We start from the raw sequence: 21,458 nt of genomic DNA, 5'->3' as shown, positions 1-21,458 counted from the left end.
GAACAATTGTTTGAAATAAGAGTATAGATTGAGGCATGGATGGTTGGAAGTGGATTTTAAGGGTGTGATTTGTTAAGAAATTATTATGTGGTAAGAGATTTATGAGATGTCTAGAAAGATTCCTCAATTACTTAGATAAGAAATATTTAATATGACAAGAGTATAATAATTGGCGTATAAGAAAATGGTAAAATTGTAGTAGTATCAACTGAAATAAATGATGCAGAATGATGGTTGGCTCACAGTAGTTCTTGCAAGACGGCAAAGTATATTCATCAAGGTATTGTTATAATGAGCTCACTAAGTACTCATGTACTTACAAGATTTGTTATTACTTTTCAGGTGTTTGAGAATAGTTTTCGCCTAGAGGGACAACGCCAGGAATACGCCAAATTAGTGGCGGAGTGGGCTATTATACTTACAGTGGATTTGTGTCGCAGTCTAAGAATACTCCTTTTGAGTCTATATTAAATAAACTTATGATAACACTCTAGAATAACGTATTTTTATGTATTAATTATGTATTTATTCTGAGTATGATCCTGCTAATTTGAGCTATTTATGATCTTTTATCTCATAGGGACTAAATTTGAGGCAAAAGCAAAATTAAGGGCCAAAAGCGTGAATTTAAAGATAAAATGGGCCAATGTGCGACACAAGGAAAAGTTGGTGCCAAAAGTGCAAGCATGGAAGAAATAAGGGTTGAAATGCAAAAAGAAGAGATTTTATTCTATCAGACTCTATTTTAATTATATTAGGATAATTAATATTAAAATTATTATTAAGGATTATTTAATTTTAGGATTTTATTTTATTTATCTTTATTTATATTCAATTAAATGTATTTATCTTTTGGGAGTTTAAATAGGATTAGACTATCTCCCCTAGCACTATAAATAGGGGGTGAAGTGACTCAAAAGGCATCCATCTTTTTTTGTAAACACTCTTTCCCAAAAAGTCTAGGCTTTTGTTCTTCTCATATTTTTTTCAATAAAATCTCTATTTTTATTTTATTTATTTTCTTTTCCACTACAACCATGAGCCACTAAACCCATCTAGCCGAAGGTTATCGATATTCCCTAAAAAGGGTTCTTGAGGCTTAGAGTCCGTACTTAGCCTCCTCGTCGAGTATTCATCATTTCTCCATACTACGGGGCTGACGCTTTCGTCTATGTCCCTTAAGAAGTAAGCTTTTCAACGTATGCAAAGGCGGCTGCTTTGTATGTTTTGGAAAGGTTGCACAGTTGGTTTGTTAGCTTACTGTGTCAGAGATTGGCGAGCCCAAGAGCCAAAATGGCGCGGGATTCGCCATTGAGAAGCGTTGATCTAGCATAAGACAATCCCACAAAAGCTATTGTTGACTAGAGTCAGGTTCCACTAAATCGTAAGTCTAAATGCTTGGAGCTGGTGGTCCTAGGCGTCCTCTTCCACTATAACTGGCTTATTCGATTTGGGAAGGATCATCTAAAGTCGAGGGTTGAACCCAAAGCGGAACGAGACAACTAGAGGCTTGAACCTCCCATAAGAATTTCCTTTCTCTCAACTCTATTTTTAATTTTTTGAATTTTTTATTCAATATTCTTAATTTTGTTTTTATTTTATTTTTCGTTTCCAGATCCAAACTTTTAATTTTGTTATTTTCTTATTTTTTTCAGGAACGTAGGTTTTCTTAGGCAAGATTCTGCTTGGGATTTCACGGAACAAGATATTGTGCAAATCCAGTCCCTGAGGATTTGACCTTACTTCCCTTTTACTATTCTTTTTCATTATTTATTAGGGATAGGATATTTTTTGTGCTTTCAACGACCACATCAACTTCCACTTTGTAAGGATTTTTATCGAGTATGTTGTAATAAGATTAATTTAAGTCACTTCCCTTGTTTTCATACAATAAGTTTCTAATTAAAATGTCAAACAACATGCTTAAAGAAACGAGAAATTGTAAACTATTTTTGTTAATGGTTTAGCTTTGTGAAGTAACACTCAAAATCTGGACTCGGTGAATCGGGTTAGGTTTAGGACGTTATAGTATTGCATCGCTAAGTTTTTTTAACCTTACTGATACATATATCTACGTAAAAATTTTAAATTTTAAATTGTAGTTGTTTATGTATTGGTTACGAATAATATTTAAATAGACTTCATGTAACAGCCCGTTTTTAATGAAATCGAAATTGTGGTTTCGGGACCACAAATCTGGAGTCAGAAAATTTATATTATTATTATTTTATGTTCTACTATATGATAGAAATACAGTATAAAAATTTCGTTAAGAAATTTTACCGTTTACATACCTAATTTGATAAAAAGGACTAAATTTTACCGTTTACATCCAATTTAGTCCTGACTTGTTTCTAATGCATATTTTGGACCTTGAGGGCTCATATAAGGGACAATATGTTTGATTACGATTAGTTTATGATATGAATATTATATGATGTAAAGTGTTGAAATTTCTGTCTATTTGTTCTGTAAACTCCGGTAATGCTCCATAACCCTATTCTGGTGATGGATACGGGTTAAGGGTGTTACACTTCAACATCTATAGGTGTTTTTATTATAAACCTTAACCGAAGCCTAACACTAAAACCTATAAATATCCTATCGAGGTCTTTGTAAAATTTTTGAAAATGTTAGGTCATAATTTATAACAGGTGCTTTGAAAAGAAGATCTCAGAAATTTAAAATGATCTCACCACTTAAAAGTGTTCTTATGAAAAATCCTAACCCTAAAACATATAAATAGTTCATCCTACTTGTTTATTTTTCACACAAAAAACTCAAATTCCTCCTATACATTCTATACTATCCTACATACCAAAGATTTTCTAAATCTATAATGTCTTCCCCTTATTGAAATTGGAAGAATGACATGTTGCTCAAAAGTATTCTCCAATGGTTTGGTGTCAAATTAAGATATGTTGGTTTTTATTTAGTCAAATTCAAAATTTTTCTTTTGTACTATCATTAACTTTCCCTCTAATTGAATGATAGAGATTTGAGACCCATAATTTCATCTCATATACATTTATAGGGTCATAAGTTTAGAGATACTGGCAATGGACGAGGGTTTGGAGTGAATTGATAAGGCACATACATTTCTATAATTGAAAACCATAAGCTTTTTTATAGAGTTTTAAGAGATATGTTCAAGTTTTATAGGGTTTTACGAAATTGAGTTTTTTATACGCTACAATTCTTTTTTGGAGTTATAAATTTAACATCTCTCCACTTGATAGATCCTTTTGTTTATTGATGTCAAATTAGTATTTTAATTAGCTCAAAAAGATAGATGTTACCATCACTTATAGAATATGTTGCAAGGGATGATGCAAGCCATGTGCACCTAGAGAATATTCCACATGGAATTATGTGTGCCATGTACATTGTCTATTTTGATTCAACTCAAAGTCTACATCAAGATTTTGGTAACATTAGAGTGTTGGGAAATCGAGTTCGGAAAATACAACGAAAAATAAGTTTAAGGAAAACCAGAGTTTTAAAATTTTTCCAAAAACAATAACTTGGTTGTGTTATCTAAAGTAATAAACACTTAATCAAAATCGTACCTTTATGATTTGTATAGGATGAAGACTTAATCAAACTGAGTAGTTTTCTTTACTATCATCAAGCTCACGTCTTTTGAGTGTGGGCTCGCTTCAAATCATAAAATTTTTCAAAAAATTACCAATGGGGCAATTTCATAATTTCTCTAAACTTTTAGGGTTAAATTGTAAATAACAAGAATATCTTTAAGAATTTTCTAAAATAATTTCTTCAAAAAAATTTCTCTCTACATCTTTTCTTGAATTCAGGTGTATGTGAATAACAGTCCATACTCTCTTTATATAGAAAGAGTTTAGAGAGAGTTCAACTAGTATTAGAATTAATCACATTAATATTAAATAAATAAAATATTATCTAGGTAAATATTAAATTTAATTTAATATCTCATTAATATCTAGATAAATATTATATTCATTAAAATAATATTATATTTGGTAAAATTAATTTGAAATCAAGTTACTTGGTAAAGTCCCACTAGGAGTCTAATTTTTCCACTGCTCTACCACCGAAGAACTGCTGCCGTCGACCATTCGCTGACTACTAGATCGTCATTGTCGTAACTATTGTGCTTAGTGGTGCCACCGCCAGTTAGAATCCCCTGACACCTTGAATTATCGTCGCTTTGCCCAAATAGGTCTGGTCGGCCAACATCTCCTCGTGAGGCTGCCAATGTCGTCGCTGGAGCCGGCGTTAGCTGTTCGAACGCTGTTGCACCAGTCAAGCATGCAAATGTCTAGCCGATGGTACGACAGTCGATTTGGCTGCTGCCAGTTTAGTCTGGGCTAGTGACAGCCTAACCTGTCCAATCCAACCACCAGTTGGACCGTTAACCCAGTTTTATACACTTGACCTGATTCAACCAGTTTTGGGTCTCGATCTTAGTTTTTGGTTCTCGAGTCTAATCTTCGATCTCGGGTCGGGCTAATTGTTTAACTTAAAAATTGATTTTCAAAAAATATCATATAGATTTTAATTAATTTGATTAGCTTAATTTTACTTGATCAAAATTAATTTTTCCAAAAATCATTGAGATTTTCCAAATTAATTTTTGAAGAAAATTCTTTAATCAAATTCTCTAGTTGAACAATTCTCACAACCACCTAATGTAATTCCACATTGAATAAACTGACTCAATTAAATTATTTCCAAAGTCATAGAATTTTCTTCTAATTCAAATGCAGTTCGATCGAACTTTTGTTGAGCTAGCGAAGGGACCAATCAGACATATACAATTAGACTCAAGTTAATTGCAATTATGTTCAGAAGTACCATGTTGGAAATTCATTATTATATACTTTTTACGAAAGCAATTCATCTAACTACTTTGTCTAATGACCTCGCCATGTGTGTGTTACCCTCATATGATATCCTTGATTCATTTGAGTTAAATCTATTCACTCAATACAATCTTACTTTATCTCATTGTCACCATTGTGTCTTCTTAATGATTAATATGATCATTGTCAACTAATTACTGTGATAAATTGCTCGTTGGAGAACAAGCAACTCATAACCACGTTCCATATTTATCAATCCACACAATGTCAACGAAAGAATATCATTAATTATTTAATCGAGCTATGAATTCCATTGTTGCTAGTAAAGTCATGCCGTACACAAGTAATCAAAATAGATTTACTAGCAACAATGGAATTCATTGTTCGATTAAAGAGTTAAGGATATCCTTTCATTGATATTGTGTGATTGATAAATATGAAACGTGGCTACGAGTTCTCAAACGAGCAATTTATAATAGTCATTAGTTGACAATTATCATTTTAATCATTAAGAAGACATAATGGTGACAATGAAATAAAATAGGATTGTATTAAGTGAACGGATTTAACTAAAAGGAATCAAGGATATCATATGATAAATTGCTTTTGGTGTTTGGAAGATTAATAAATCTAAAAAAATGAGTTAATTTCGAAGGAACTCTCTGATTTTAGGTTTAGAAAATTTTTGAATGGTTTAGGTTAAGAGAGGGAAGAAGAAGACGATGACAATTCCTAGAACAAGACTAATTATCCAAAATTTGAGCAATTTGCCCTTTTGGTCACTCTCCGTTTCTCCCATTTTCCAATTAGGTCCTAACTCAATTAAAACACACTATTTTCAAATAAAACCTCGTAATTAAGTTTTTTTAGATTAATTAATAAAATAAAACTTAATTATATTATTTTAATACTTTAATTAATTATTTATGACCCTAATTTCAGTGTTCATCTCAAATCCTCGATTTATTAACCTAATTTTCGGGATGTGATCTTCATCCATTATCCTATGATATAAAATGGTTTATTTACCATTTTGAACCTTTGGTTGATTGTTATTTGAGTCCTCAAGACTTTTGACAATTAAAACTCTATAGCTCAAACTTTTACAATTTAGTTCCTAGGCTTTAATTAACTATTAATCGACAAAATTTCTTGACCAATATTTGATATATTTTTATATTATACACGTAACTATTAATATTTAATATTTACGAATTTCTTTTACAAAAATGGGGTTCCAAAATCGCACTTTTCGGTACCATTGTAAATCGAATTGTTACTTGTAAGTAGAGCCAATATGACCTAGTTGGCTTCAAAATGTGGTTGTGGGTCAAATTTTTGTATAAATGGATCTGATTGAATTGTTGGGGGCTGCAAGACCACAACTTTGCTGATATGCTTGTTGACCGCTTGATAGTACGCACCATTCCTTAACCATTATATCTTGCACCAATCTGCATAAACCATTGGATATATGCCTTAGAAGAACGAAAATTACATCCATGGAAAATATTCCCATAGATGGAATACTGAGCTCGTTGGTTCCAAAGCATAACGCATCGTGCATGCTTATCCTACCCTCTCAACTTTGGGTCACTCGAAAAATCTTGCACAAACTAATATGGTTGTTTCACTCGGATTAGATGGTGCCACTCCACAATGTGGAAACAAATGATGGAAACTCGCAACCTTCACAACTCAAAGTGCTCATACGTTGTCTTTAATAGAACGACAATAATTGAGTTTCCCAAGTACGATCTCCATAGAAATTGCAAACATTTCCTATAAGTAAAATTATGTTCATTTTAAGTAATAACTAAGTACCTCTTGATTGGCTAGTTGATCGATTTCTCGTAGCATCCAAGTAGGGTCATTTCTATAATCGTTATTACCCAAGCGACCCTTAAATTTGATGAAATATTAAATACAATTGGAACTTATGAATATTTATAATCTAATACGTATATTTTGAGATATTCAATACTATTATATTTTTACCTTTTAATAAGAGAGAATACCTATTGATGGGAATAGAGAGTTGTTAACCACGACATTCTTATCCATGCTCAAGTTTGCAAAAAGTAGATAAAAATCATTTATTTTATCAATTTAATATCAAGTCACCCTATAAAAGCACATTGTACGAATACGTTATTGACCCAATTGAATGTTCTGGTTGCATAAAAAGATTCTTGTAGAGAAAGATACATGGTTTGTACATTGTTGCCAACTTGTTTGGAAGTATCATTCCTCTTATCATCCGAAGCATCCAAGCTTTGGCATATTGATTTATTTTTCTCCACAATTGTGTTATGTGAAGGACTTAATTTAACAAATATTTTCAACCATGTGCATTTCACTTGATTTTCATCCAATTCTTCTCTTCCTTAGACCATGGTTGTAGGAGAGCGGATCAGTTGGTTGGACAAGGAACCAATTAGTGTATTAGTCTGGACAAAGGAATTGAACTGAGACAAAAAAATCAGTTGAACCAGTGGTTGGATTGATTTTTTAAAATAGTTTTTAGTGTATTTAAAAAAAAGAATTTTTATTAATTTTTAAATTTAAAACTGGATCGGTGGTCGAATTAACTAAATCAATAACTAGTGGTCTAACCGGTTTAACCACAGGTCCGATTTTTAAAACCATGACTTAGATGGCATAACAACCAACAATTGTTAACACTCTAGCTCTGCCTTGATGCAATTGGCTTCAATTATTGTCAGTTGATTGGAAGGTTGATTATTAAAGTGGCATATTCCTATGTTATAATCGCTTCTTTGCATGAAAAATAGAATATATATATGTTTTTTTGTTTTCACGTATCATTTCATATGTTATTATTGTAGATGTCACAAATAAACCAATATTGTTTAAGTGGTCTCAAATACGTCCATTATGCTCTAAGAAGTTTAATGAATATCTCAATTTCTTTGTTGTTCAAAATATCACAAAAAACAATATGTATTTTTGTAAATCTTAAAATAAGTCCCATACTAACAAAATAAATTTAAAAAAAAAAAGTAAATTTACCATATCAATGGCGTGATATGTTATGGATTCTTCTTGAAACCTTAAATCAATCATTTTTGGGAAAAATAAGTAAAAAAGTTAGGGTTTTTTTTTTGTTAGAATTGAAAGTTTGAAAGATTTTTCTGAAAGGATTTACAATGAAAATAAAATAGAGACCGGTGAGATATTTATAAGAGAGGACATTGAAACACATGGGTGTCAAGTTCTTACTATTGAATAAATTGATTTGATAGATGAATAGTAAATATGTTGATTGACTTAAACTTATCACTCATGAATGTCGAGATCATCTATATTTTATTTCATAATACTTGTTTTCGTGATAGCCAATGCAAAGATTGTGTGGTGATTTAATCATGCATTGACCACTACACATGCCTATTTTGATAAATATTTTTTTTTGTTATTTTCAAAGGAAAAAAAACCCACATATCCACTTACAACTAGACCTGTCCATGGGCCGGGCCGGGTTCGGAAAAAATTTTCGGCCCGCCTCCTAGGCCCGGGCTCGGCCCGGCCCGAAATATGGGCCTAAAATTTTACCCAGGCCTGGCCCGGGAAAATATCATAAGCCCAAGCCCGGCCCGGCTAATTTTTTAATAAACATTAAAAATTTATTTTAAAAATAAAAAAATAAAAAAATTATTTTAAAAGTATTTTAAAATTTAAAATTTAAAATTTAAAATTAAAAATTAAAAATAAAAATAAAAAATATATATTTATTATATTCGGGTCGGGCCGGGCCCGGGCAAAAAAAGTGGTGCCCGAGGCCCGGCCTGTTTTTTAAATGGGCCTCATTTTTTTGCCTAAGCCCATATTTCGGACCCATATTTTTACCCGAACCCTCCCATATTTCGGGCGGGTCATCGGGCCAGGCCGGGCCGCCCGGCCCATGGACAGTTCTACTTACAACATCGACGAATAAACTCACGATATTAATTTTTTTGTCTGTTTGGGTTTGGAAATATAGGTAAGATTGCGTAGGGAATGACAAGGCAAATATATATACCTGAAGATGCACCACATAAACACTCGACAATGTGAGGGAGGACCGCACCCGCACCAATTAACATCCTTAAATACATGAAAGAGTGAAAAGGTCTTCCTTCCATTTGGTCGGCCTCATCCTCCCCAAGCCCAACCAGAATTGGATATCCATCCCCCACCAATATTTTTTGTGGTCTTCCACTCATGTCACCTCACCTCACCTATTCTACTTCATTGCTCTCCACATCTATTTCATTGCTACCCTAATCCATATCACCAATCTAATCCAGTTTTGTTTCCCTTTATGCTTTTCTAACACTTCCCTGTATTTATCCTCTACATCACTCACTAAGTAGTACAAAAATGTTGTCCCATGCTTTAACTTTTCAGAAATTAATTAAAATTTGCGAAGATTATACGAGATTAAAACCAAATTTTGTTGTAGTTGTAACACACACGTTTGAGTTTTAAAAGCAGCATATGCTATTCAAACTTTTTAAGTTAACAATTTGGATTGGAATAGGATTACACGCTTAATTAAGAAAAAGAGATACAGGGAAGTGAAGGAAAATGAGAGCCATAAGCCCCTGAAAGGGCCCCATATATATATAAAATAATGGCTCACAGAAGGCCACCCAAAAGCTTTTGGGTGCTATATCTTTTTATGTATCGAGGTTGTACTATTGCATTAGTCAGCGTATCATTTTCTAAAATATATTTCAATGTCATTTTAATTACTTTTTATATGTAGTTATTGTTTAATTTTTAACTTTTTAATATATTTTAGTTACATGAATATAAACATATTTATATACAAAAATAATTAATTAACTTAATTTGATAATTATATTTTTAACTTTAGTCATAATTATAAAAAAAATTAAGAAAAAAATGATTTAAGATATCACATTTTGTACTAATTTAATAAATTGATATCGGCCAAAACACCGTAAAATTTTAACCAGAACAAAACTTAAATTATTTGATAATTGTTTAGAATCGAAAAAGTATATATATTGATGAATACGAATGATATCGATATAATACCAACTATTAAGATATGTATATACATGTGTGTGTTGAATGTTGATGATGAATGTGATAGCTATTTCTCTTAATTTATGTGAAGCTTATAATTAAGATTGTGTGAAACTTTTATAGGATAATAGACAACAAGAAATTAATACCACTATTTAATTTAGTGGATATATATAGAGTTGTTTTCATTTTGAGGTGATGAAAGAGAAAGGTTATGTAGTTGATAATGAAGAGAAAAAAAGAGAAGGAATATTAGTAAATGAATAAAAACCGTAGCAATGACAAACCATGGTGCATGGCTCAAGTGGGTGATGAAATGCCAATGGGGCTACCAATTTAACATTCTCATTAAGCATAAAGGATGTGAATGGCAACATAGGTTCTTATTTTAAGAGTTTTTCATTACCATATAAACAAAAAAATAGAGAGCATCCATCTAGTTGTTTATATGAGTTAGTAGAGCAAATGAAGGGGTCAAGTTTTGTAATCTATTTTTGGGCTGGAAAGCCCAAACTAGGCCTCGACCAAAGGCCCACTTTGGGAATGGAAACAGGAAAAGAAGAGAGAACTTTTAAATAATTTATAGACAGGTTTGAGGTCGAAAATCCATGCAGCAAACAAGCAATGTGTGTTGATGGAACAAACAGACGCATCAGCACTAGGGAAACTGCTAAGTAACCTCAGAAGCAAAATTCGAAATAACACCATTTCCCATCTATTTTGTAGGATGTGGAGTGGACAAACAAAGCAGCCAATTCCACAGCCCAGTTCATTTGTTGTTTTGAAAAGAGAGATTACAACACTTAAAATAGATTAAATTGGATTAAAAAATGGATTTTCCCACTGGATGAGCTCAAATACGGATGGGTTGTTGAAACCTTGGAGTCAAATCAAATATAGATGACTTGGTTGGAAGTCAAGTGCAGTGAAGTTTGTCGATACCATTTCTAGTATATGAGGGATCGGGCCAGCAATTGGTCCACCGCAGTTTATTATTATCTGTTTTAGCAAGAAAAAGGTGAAATACGGAAGGGCGGTTCAAGTTCTAGCAAAATCAACCAACAGTCAAGCAAGCACCCTCTTCTCTCTGCAATCTCTAAACCCTACTTTCTCTGCATCATTTATAAATCCCGCTTGAAACAAATTAAATCTCAGAAAATAAAAAGACCATGAAGTTCCAAATCGAAGACGTTACAGTCTACTTCCTCTATGACTACATCTACCCCGAGCAATACTCTTACATGATCGAACTAAAACGAGCCTTAGACGCCAAAGGCCATTGCCTTCTCGAAATGCCCACCGGCACCGGCAAAACCATCGCCTTACTCTCTCTCATCACCAGCTACTCCCTCTCCAAACCCGAGACCTCCATCAAGCTCATTTACTGTACTCGCACTGTCCATGAGATGGAAAAAACCCTTGCCGAATTGAAGCTTTTGCACAATTATCAGATTAAACACTTGGGTCCTCAAGCTAGGCTTCTTGCCATTGGGCTTTCTTCGAGGAAGAACTTGTGCGTCAACCCTACCGTTTTAGCGGCCGAGAACCGGGATTCGGTGGATGCTGGGTGTAGGAAATTGACGGCCAGTTGGGTTCGAGCTATGGCTGCGGAGAATCCCAATGTGCCTACATGCCAATTTTTTGAGAATTATGAGAGGGCTGCTTCTGCCGCCGTGTTGCCACCTGGAGTTTATACCCTTCAGGTATTCAAATTTTTGTATTTTTTTCATAAATTATATTATAAATGGTAAATGCATTATTTGAATTATATGTTTCAATTGTGAACACTGAGTCTTGAAGAATATTTAAAGTACCATTTTGTTGTTTGCTTAGGGAAGTATAGAGCAAAATGTGCGACAATTAAAAAACAAACAATTTATTTGAAGAATTGCTTCTTAGAAGTGAAACAACAAATAATTCTTTTAGATAACAAAAGGAACAATTTTGCATTTATGTAGTCTAATTATGTTTTAACCGATGTTATATTTTTATGCTCTCTGTATTTGGCATTGTCTTTGTAGGACTTGAGGATGTTTGGGAAGGAGAAAGGGTGGTGTCCGTATTTTTTGGCCAGACATATGGTACAGTTTGCTAATGTGGTCGTTTATAGTTATCAGTATTTACTTGATCCAAAGGTGGCTGGGATCATATCAAAGGAAATGCAGAAGGAGTCTGTTGTGGTGTTTGATGAGGCGCATAATATTGACAATGTGTGTATTGAAGCACTTAGTGTTAGTGTTAGGAGACAGACACTTGAAGGAGCTACAAGGAATCTTAATAGGATAAGTCAAGAGATTGATAGGTATGTTTTCTTTCTCTTCGGTTAGTTTCTTATTACATCAGTGAAATTTACCATTTTGATTTAAATTAGATGGTTAATTGGATTGGTAGGGCACTAGAACATATGAAGTTCAAGTATCGGGACTTACTGCACTTGTTCGTTTTCACTGTCGAAATTTCTATATGTGTCAAGTAGTTTCGTAGGAGCAATTTTATATTAGTTCTTGAGTGTATCATCCCCTTAAACTTCTCAATATGAAATTCTATATATGTTTATTTAAATTGTATATCATGGTAGGAAGGTTCAAGGCCACTGATGCAAGCCGACTTCGTGCTGAATACAACCGACTTGTAGAGGGTTTGGCATTGAGAGGAAACCTACCTAGTATGTGGAATGGAAGCCTTTTTTGTAGATGTTTTTAGCATGACTCTTGATTTAATGATGGTTCCAGATTATCATTTCTCTCTCTTCTTTATGCAGTCACTGACAACTGGCTTTCAAATCCTGCACTGCCTGATGATATTCTAAAGGAAGCTGTGCCTGGAAATATCCGTCGAGCTGAGCACTTTTTGCATGTCCTACGTAGATTAGTTCAGTATCTAAGGGGCCGACTAGACACCGAGAATGTTGAGAAAGAAAGCCCAGTTAGCTTTGTTGCATCTATCAATAGTCATGCCGGAATTGACCAGAAAACATTGAAGTTCTGTTATGACCGTCTGCATTCACTCATGTTGACTCTAGAAATTACTGACACAGATGAGTTCTTACACATCCAAACAATATGTGATTTTGCAACTCTTGTAGGCACTTATGGTCGTGGATTTTCAATTATTATTGAACCTTTTGATGAAAGAATGCCACATATTCCAGATCCTATCTTGCAGGTTGGTTTTTGCTATTTTTCTCTTTTCTAAATTGCTGATGTTTCAGTATTTTGGCTAACTTCCAGAAATCTCAAAATAACGTAAGGGTTTTGTCCCTACATGCTAATGATATTTTTCCCAAATCTCTATTGTTATTGAGACTGTATGTTTGGAAGGTTCAGTGTAAGAAAGTCAAAATGGTAAATTTTTATTCCTTTTACCTTATATGTTTATACAGAATATTTAATTTCATGATATCTATCTGTTTGAGGTGGTCATCTAGATGATTTGTCTTCCATGTTGACTTTAATTCTCATTGTATGCCTTTGTTCTCACTGGGGTCTAATTTATGGCTTTTCCAGTGCTTGCATACCTGTGATTCCTACTCTCTTTTTTTTTTTTTTCCACTCACAATAGTATTTGATATTATTTAAGCTGTTAATATACCAATCTTCATGATTTGGCATTCCAGCTTAGCTGTCATGATGCTTCGCTTGCCATAAAGCCTGTGTTTGACCGATTCCAATCCGTTGTCATTACATCTGGCACACTCAGCCCAATTGATCTGTACCCACGCCTTCTTAACTTTCATCCAGTTGTTAGTCGTAGCTTTACAATGTCGTTGACAAGAGACTGCATATGTCCAATGGTTCTCACACGTGGAAGGTGGGCAGTTGTAATCTTTTCCCTTTGCTTATGAACACTTTCAAGTTTGTAACTTGTAAGATATTAAGCCTTATAAATATAGTTATTATGTGTCAATTTGTATTTGGTTTGTTCTTGCAGTGATCAGCTTCCTGTTAGTACCAAATTTGATATGCGAAGTGACCCTGGTGTTGTGAGGAATTATGGGAAACTCTTGTTGGAGATGGTCTCTGTTGTCCCTGATGGAACTGTCTGTTTCTTTGTCAGTTATTCATACATGGATGGAATCATTAACACTTGGAATGATAGTGGAATTCTGAAGGTTAGTATCTTTTGGCTTCTCTTCTTAAATTGTGCAAAGAACTTGGGCATCTTTCTCTCCATTCTGGTTCCTGCCCTTGTTGCTTTTCCTTTATTTCTTTCCTTATTTTATATCTTTTCCTGTCTCCTTTATATAGGCTGATTCTTGAGAATAATAACCTTTCTTTATACTGGAAGCATATGTATATGGTTTTCCCAAAACGTTTTTAATCCATCTATTGTAGGAAATAATGCAACATAAGCTTGTCTTCATTGAGACGCAAGATGTTGTAGAAACCACATTGGCTCTAGACAATTATCGCAAGGCTTGTGACTGTGGAAGAGGTGCAGTGTTTTTTTCTGTTGCCAGGTACTATTGATGATGAAATGTATAACTTTGAATCTTTGTTAGTAGAGCAGGTAATTCTATTATGTTTTTGGTGTCAGTTAGACTGGTTCATTGGCCTATATTCATTCTTATGGCCATTCTTAGTTTTTTATGTTTGGTGCAATGCAAATAATCAAAACCAGTTGTCTTCATCATTTTAACTTTGTACTTGTAGTTTATTTAGTAGAAATAGAGGTGAAGTAACTTATCACATCTTGATAAATCCCTTGAATGCTTATGTATCTTACAGGGGAAAGGTTGCTGAAGGTATCGATTTTGATCGACATTATGGCAGACTAGTAATAATGTTTGGTGTTCCATTCCAGTATACATTAGGCAAGTGAGTTTCATCCAATAATTTAATCACCTTTCTGGTATCTGTTTGCCTTTTGCAGTTGTAGCCATAGGCAATCTATGGGTACAATGGTTTTATAGTAATGAACTTATCACAAGTTATGTTTTCTTTGCCTGCACATCAATAAACTTCGGTTTCCTTTCAGAATATTGCTGGCGAGGTTGGAGTACTTACGAGACACATTCCAGATAAAGGAAGGAGATTTTCTTACTTTTGATGCCTTGGTACTACATCCATCATTTTCCTGAATAAACTTGCATTTCCTAAACATATAGTTATGAAATGTGACAACGGTTTGTTGACTACGTGATTTTTGAAACAGAGGCAAGCTGCTCAATGTGTGGGACGAGTTATCCGTTCAAAGGCGGATTATGGGATGATGATATTTGCTGATAAGAGGTATATGTATCTCCTTGCTCCTTTTCTAGTATATTGAAATTGAAAATTCTGTCTTTGAGCTAGAAGTATTGCCTTTTCTGGTTAGCGGCAAATCATTCCAACTTATAGTTTTTAACTTCTTATCGTCTTTATTAATTTTATGGTTGAGATGCCCTCCGTCCAAACTTTGCAACTGTAAAAGCAATGTTGAATTGTTAACAGAATAAACACAGTATGTTTTAAAACAGTTGAAGCTATTCTTCTGTTAGATTACTTGCCAGGGCTATTAAAGGGGAGCCTGAAAGTTTGTTATTTCTTCATGAAACCTATCTCCTTTTTACAAGGGTTCTGTATGATAAATGTAGAGACGTTTTGGACAACACATGGAGATATTTATACCTTACTCTTCTCCTTTTTGGCTGATTAAGTCATGGGAGATTTCCTACTTTCCCCGTCTTCTGAATTAGTGGATGAATGCAGGTATAGCCGACATGACAAGCGCTCAAAATTACCAAGCTGGATACTGTCTCATTTACGAGATGTGAACCTGAATTTGAGCACCGACATGGCTTTACATATAGCAAAAGAGGTATGCCCCCTTGTTCATTGTTCAGTATTTTGTTAGCACTTTGGAGAAAGATAAATGTCCTTCTAGATATAATATAGTTAGGTATATTATCTGATATTTTCTCTGATGTAGTTCATTTACTTGAGGCATAGCGTGTCTTCAATAGGTGGCTTTTAATACTAAAAAGAAAAATGCACATAATGAATTGTCTGCTTGGATTGGAATCATATATATAGAACCTAGACTCCTAAAGAAGGTTGAAATCTTGTTATGGCTTAAGCTAAAATTTGTGTATCTGAATTAGTCCTTGGTTGTTTAAGATATATATTTGATGCCCTAAGATTTGCTTTTCATTTTATTCTCGGTGGGTGCAGTTCCTAAGAAAAATGGCTCAACCTTATGAGAAGATCGGTGGCAGTGGTAGGAAGACATTACTATCAGAAGAAGATTTGGAGAAGATGGGGGATGGAGGCATGGATGAAATGTTGTATTAAGGAATTCTCTGCTCATTAAAACCAGAAATGGAAGAGATGTCTCTGCCATGAACAAGTTTTGAGTCCACCTCAATGTATTATCCATTTTAAGTATCAAGGTTATCACCAAGTTTTGTAAACTGAGAAGCCGAGTATTGAATGCTAAACATATAGCCTATGGCAATGGCACATACACACAACAATTTTTGTAATCCCTCTAGTGTTTTGGGATTCACCCCGTACAATGCACACTGAACTTGAATGAGATTAGCTCATTCCCCTTGAAGATGAGAGGAGATTTTAAACAATGTACATGAACAGGTTTGTTTCTGGCACATTTCATTTTATTTTCTGTTAAAATTTACAGTTATAAGGAATTACTGCAGTTCAACCTCATAATATCCTTCCCATTCCTGGGAAAATTTGTACTCCTGTTTGTAAATAATTTTAAGATGGAGATAAAGTATGTGGATTAGAATGAAGGTATCATTTGATTTATGGCCCACTTCACCTCCGTTATGCTTACTTTCTTTCCGTTTACATTATCCTTCACCTGCAAATGTAAGTACCATTCACAAGGTAAACATGGTACACAAAACTGTCAGCCTTATTCCCAAAAGGAAAAGATATAACAACTAGGTGGAAAATTAAATTACCTTGGCTCTCAACTCAGCTGCTAACACTCCATTATTCAAAGAAGACTGAACCGTCGTTATCTCAATTCGAAGCTGTTCCCTCAGCATCCGCATTATATCAACCAACAACCCTTCCCTATACTCGCATTGCAACTCCAACAACGCGTCATTTTCTATTATCGACACCTCCAACGCCGTTTCGGGCTGCGTCTTCTTTGGCCTAGCTTCACCTCTACTCCCTGTCACTATCCTCATCTTCCTTTTCTCCCGCCCTGGTTCTGGACCCAATGATCGTGCCCTCTCCGACACCGTTACCCCACTTCTCTGCAGCGAATCTGCTGATCTTGGCCGTTCGTTATGGGCTTCTATTTCCTTGTTTCGAGTTTCCAGTTCTTGTATCTTTTTACGTAACTGTTTGACGTACTCGATGGTGTCCCCGAGTATGGAAGCTTTATCCATTTTGGTAACGAATGGAACCAAGGATCTTAATATGATGAAACGTTCGTTGAGCTTTTCCCGTCGCCTCCTCTCTGCTAGTACATGGTTGGCGCTGAGCTCCTCCTGCGGGGTCCCCTTGCGGAACCTGGCGGCGGCATCGGCGTCACGTGCCTTGGGTGAGTTCTCGTCGCGGTATTTGCTGTGGAGGAGCGGAACACTAAATAGAATGTACTTGAGGAGCCACTGGGAGGACGCTCCTTCGAGGGCCACTGGGAGCTGGTGGTGGTCTGAACGGATTGTCCACTTGGAAAACGCTGATTCCGTTGAGTAGGTTGGCAATGAGTCGGCCCAACGGGTTGGTTGGCCTTGGAGGATGGCGGAGACGGTCTGAGAATAGTGGGTGTTTTCTTGTGCTAGTCCATCCATCAGCAGTAGCCCTACAAAATAACTCAAAAACAAGTTTCAACTGATAATTTTTATCACACTAAACTAAACGAAAAGCACTCCAAAATCTTTTGGTTGATTACCGGGAAGCCTTTCAATTTTCCCCATAAAAATGCCGACGAAAACATTGACAGTTAATAAACATTGAACTCTACGGGGCGGGTGAAATAAACAAGGGTAGTTGAAATTTCGATTTGTGTACAGTCATTTGGCAGCTTGCAATAAATAACTATGAAGAAGAAATTTGATCAGAGTTGGAGCAATAATACATCAATCATTATTTTATGCTGAAGAAACTTGGAAGTCTCCCCATGCAGTAAGCCAAGCCAAGCCCCACCATACCAAAAGGACCCTCATTTGATTTGTGTGAGTGAGAAGTGACGGGAAAAGGCCACTGTTTGCAAATCTATTTATTAACCCTGAATTCTACAACTAAGATTTTGTACTATATTTCTAATTATTGGCCAACAATATTCTACAAAGTATTTTCTCCCATTCCCAACTTTCCATTCTAGTCTTTTTACCTGAATAACGTGACTCAAGCCCACTGTTTGCTGCCTCCTCCTCCTGTACCATTTCCCACCTCCTACACAACTCGGCTCGCCGCTGCTTCTCTGCTTGACTTACGCCTGCCATGTGAATATCTGTGTCTAAGTTATTTGATGCGTCGTCTGGTGACCCTAGCCTCATGTCTTCCGACATTTCCAACTGCATCATTAACTCGCTTGGCTCAGCTGCTACTCTCACCATTCGGCAGCTATTTCGATCCGTTTCGGCACAGTCTGATTCAGGTCCTTCTTCTTCTTCTTCTTCTTCTTCTTCTTCTTCTTCTTCTTCATTGTCGTCTAGGTTAGGGTTTGCAGCTGCGTACGTAGGAGGAAGTGCAGGAGAGTGGAAGCGAGTGTAATCGGCGGGGTTCGAAGTGGAGTGTTCGGAGAGAGCCGGTTTGGGGTTACGAATTATATCATCTGTGAAGAAGGTTTTGACATGTTGGACTAACTCTAGATCCTCTTGGAGCTGAAATGGAATCAAGCGGACTATCTACTGTCAATATCAGCAGATTGACGGAAGAATTTTCTAGTGACACAAACAGGAAACTTTTATTACCTTCTCCGTAGTGCCAAGTTCAACAACACCATCGTGGACAGCAATGCAAAGCACAGTCTACAACAACATACAACATAAACCAATGTCAATCAATAATTAAATTAATAATAAATGAAAGAATGATGCATTTTAATTTTAAACTGCATCTGCATGAGTCCAATAACAGATATAGGTACCTGTATACGAGCACTCTATTGCAACCGTACGGCGCCATTTTTATTTATGTTGACAAACAGGAAGATACAACGTAGTTAGTGCACTGAATTGAGGTACAAGATGAAGAATAAGCACATGATGAACTGCTGCTCATTAATAGTGATGAAAAAGCCAAGAGTAATTTATAAAACCCTCCAAATTCAAGTAATTTATAAAATTAGTTGAGACGGTGCATTAAGTAAGAAAATTATGTCCTTATTAGTTATAAAATAGTACAAGCAAAAGGCAATGTCGCAACAATACCTTAGCAAGAATAGCTCTTGAGAAAATTTTACTATCAACCTCACTTGCACCAGTAAGCCATACATGCTGCCTCCTTGCATATGCCTTTCCAGGCAACCTGTACACAATATTTATCACATCCCGGCCATGTAAATATATATATGTGTGTGTTTGAAATAAATCAGTGGTTAATCAAAACACAGTACTGGTATTGATATACACTAATCTGTTTTTGGTACCAAACACATTATTAGAGACCAAGTTGAAGAGTTTCAGAACGTGATTGCGGCCTACCCCTGTCATTAATTTCATCATGCTACAACAGTGTTACCTCAAATTTCCTGTTCTAAGTACAAAGACAGGACGACTCTCATCTGCCATGAGAACAACGTTTACTGTCTGTAGTCGCTTAGGTCGGTTTCAACTTTCAATCAAGTGTTTATTATTTTTATTACATTCTAATTTCTAGTTTACCTATTTCAGTGTTAATATCTGGAATAAAATCTAGTGGAATATATTCCTCCTGAGTAGTTTCTTCAATCAAATTTGTCAAAAGACAAACTGAAGCATGTTATCTTTCTTTCACCATTAAAAAAAAAAGTCACTATTCCTCCAAAAAGGAAGAAGACGACGACATTAAAGGTTCTCACCTAACCACATGTCAAGGGCATCATCAAACATGAAATACTGTGATGAACTATTTAGATTGAATAAATTACTTGAAACTCACTGTTGCAATAACGAATCCCCAACTGTCTCATTAACTCTTCTTAATTGTTTGTAGCTCAATTGGCCTCACTTACCATTTTAGTAACTACAGTCTCAAACCTCATTTCTTACACTGAGAAGTTATCCATTGCTGAATGAGGAAGATGAGCTACTCCATTAATTTTATTCATTGTTTTCTTTTCTTTCTCTATATGATAAATGGTCCTAATATCTTGGAATGAAAAACTATGAGTCATGACAAAGAGTTTAAAACAAAAAAGATCCTCCTTCCCACCCGTAATTTTCTTATTTTTTTTCCCATTTTTATTGGCAGATTCCAGCACTGGGGTTCACTAGAATAAGTAACTCACGTTGAAGGGGAAAAAAGTGGAACGGATGGTAGGAAAAAGAGAGCACTGAGCACAAAAAGTCAATGTGCTAAGGGGCAACTATAAGCTAGTAAGCTACTATATAGGAAAGAACTTAACTTACCCTACTCCAGGAGGAAAAGAGAAGGAGACGCACATCAAATAGAACCATTCGGACTCGGTTAAGTCCTCCGGTGACAACGCTGCAGATGGTCGCCGGACTGTCTGGTTCGACTCTCCGGCGGATAATGAGTCGTAGAGCTCTCTAAGTTGTTGGCTCCTTTGCAAAGCCGCCTCTTCCGCACTGACCTCCATTGGTTGCAGTGTCTTTCGTGTCTTGATTGCTCCATTGTAGTATCCGTCTGACCATACTAAGATCCTAATTAAAACACACTCAAATCGATCATTATAACCAATGACACTAAATCGATTGTATTGCAGAACTAGTCCAAGAAGAAGAAAAAATTCACCCTTGTTGGGGACAAATTTGCCAGAAAAGGCTGTAGGTCCATTGAACTGATTGCACCGCCGCCTGCAACATATTCCGAAGCCTGTTACTAGGCGGCACAGCCATTCACTCCAAATTTGAGCTGGATATTAATGTCAGAAAATGAGAAGGAAAAAATGGGATATTATATACTAGTGAAGAAACAGAAAGAAGCAGAATCATAAAATCATCCTATATATCATGATATCTGCAGCTGAAAATCACAAAAAACCCTTTACCCAAACCCCAAAACCCCTTAAAAAGGAGCAAAAAGGAAAAGGAAAAGAAGGGTAGACAAGAGGAGCCCGAGGAAGGGTAGCAGAAGAAAAAAGAGCAACAGGTGAGAGATCAGACAGACAAATTCAAAAGATACTAGATGACTTTGAGGAGAGATTTGTTTTAGTTGCCCAACACATATACCCCATACTTTCTAACGAGACAGAGATTTTAAAAATAACAAAATGTATATATAAAAGGAATTTGAAGGACCGTTAGCTTAGAAATTGATGTAATATAAACTTTATAAGAAAAGAAAATATTGTAGTAGTTAGGGTTCGTAAAGAGCGAGAAAAGTGATATTATTGGAGATATGGAAATTTGACTGGTCGGTGTACCAGCCAGTTTGATGTGAGCGGGAGCTGACAACATTACGGGGTGCTTTTTAGTTGTGGGCTACGTGC

The 21,458-nt window shown here is 35.4% G+C and overlaps 2 protein-coding genes across 3 annotated transcripts; one reads left to right on the top strand and one right to left on the bottom strand.

Annotated features, from left to right (window-relative positions):
- The first annotated feature begins 10,515 nt into the window (after positions 1-10,515).
- On the top strand, positions 10,516-16,544 carry LOC107912430 (general transcription and DNA repair factor IIH helicase subunit XPD). 2 transcript variants are annotated; one of them, XM_016840610.2, is made up of 12 exons: positions 10,516-11,605; positions 11,924-12,204; positions 12,485-12,567; positions 12,664-13,067; positions 13,519-13,712; positions 13,833-14,013; positions 14,237-14,361; positions 14,630-14,719; positions 14,880-14,958; positions 15,057-15,133; positions 15,593-15,701; positions 16,055-16,544. In XM_016840610.2, exons 1-12 carry the CDS (start codon positions 11,072-11,074, stop codon positions 16,172-16,174), a joined length of 2,277 nt encoding a protein of 758 aa, XP_016696099.1. In that variant the 5' UTR covers positions 10,516-11,071; the 3' UTR covers positions 16,175-16,544. The 2 variants fall into 2 exon arrangements, with proteins under 2 accessions (XP_016696099.1, XP_040962014.1); XM_041106080.1 differs by lacking the exons at positions 15,593-15,701; positions 16,055-16,544 and having other exon boundaries at positions 10,779-11,605; positions 14,630-14,715; positions 15,057-15,139.
- On the bottom strand, positions 16,464-21,252 carry LOC107912431 (transcription factor BHLH42). The gene is made up of 8 exons (XM_016840611.2): positions 20,762-21,252; positions 20,416-20,670; positions 19,237-19,333; positions 18,954-18,968; positions 18,778-18,834; positions 18,195-18,687; positions 16,810-17,663; positions 16,464-16,706 (listed from the first exon to the last, which is right to left on the bottom strand). The coding sequence occupies exons 1-8, from the start codon at positions 20,863-20,865 to the stop codon at positions 16,626-16,628; spliced, it is 1,956 nt and encodes a 651-aa protein (XP_016696100.1). The 5' UTR covers positions 20,866-21,252; the 3' UTR covers positions 16,464-16,625.
- Between the last annotated feature and the right edge of the window lie 206 nt (positions 21,253-21,458).

The sequence above is a fragment of the Gossypium hirsutum genome, chromosome D11 (assembly GCF_007990345.1).
Source record: "Gossypium hirsutum isolate 1008001.06 chromosome D11, Gossypium_hirsutum_v2.1, whole genome shotgun sequence".
Lineage (NCBI taxonomy): Eukaryota > Viridiplantae > Streptophyta > Magnoliopsida > Malvales > Malvaceae > Gossypium > Gossypium hirsutum.
Note: the sequence above shows the minus strand (reverse complement) of the source record. Positions and strands in the feature narration are given on the sequence as shown.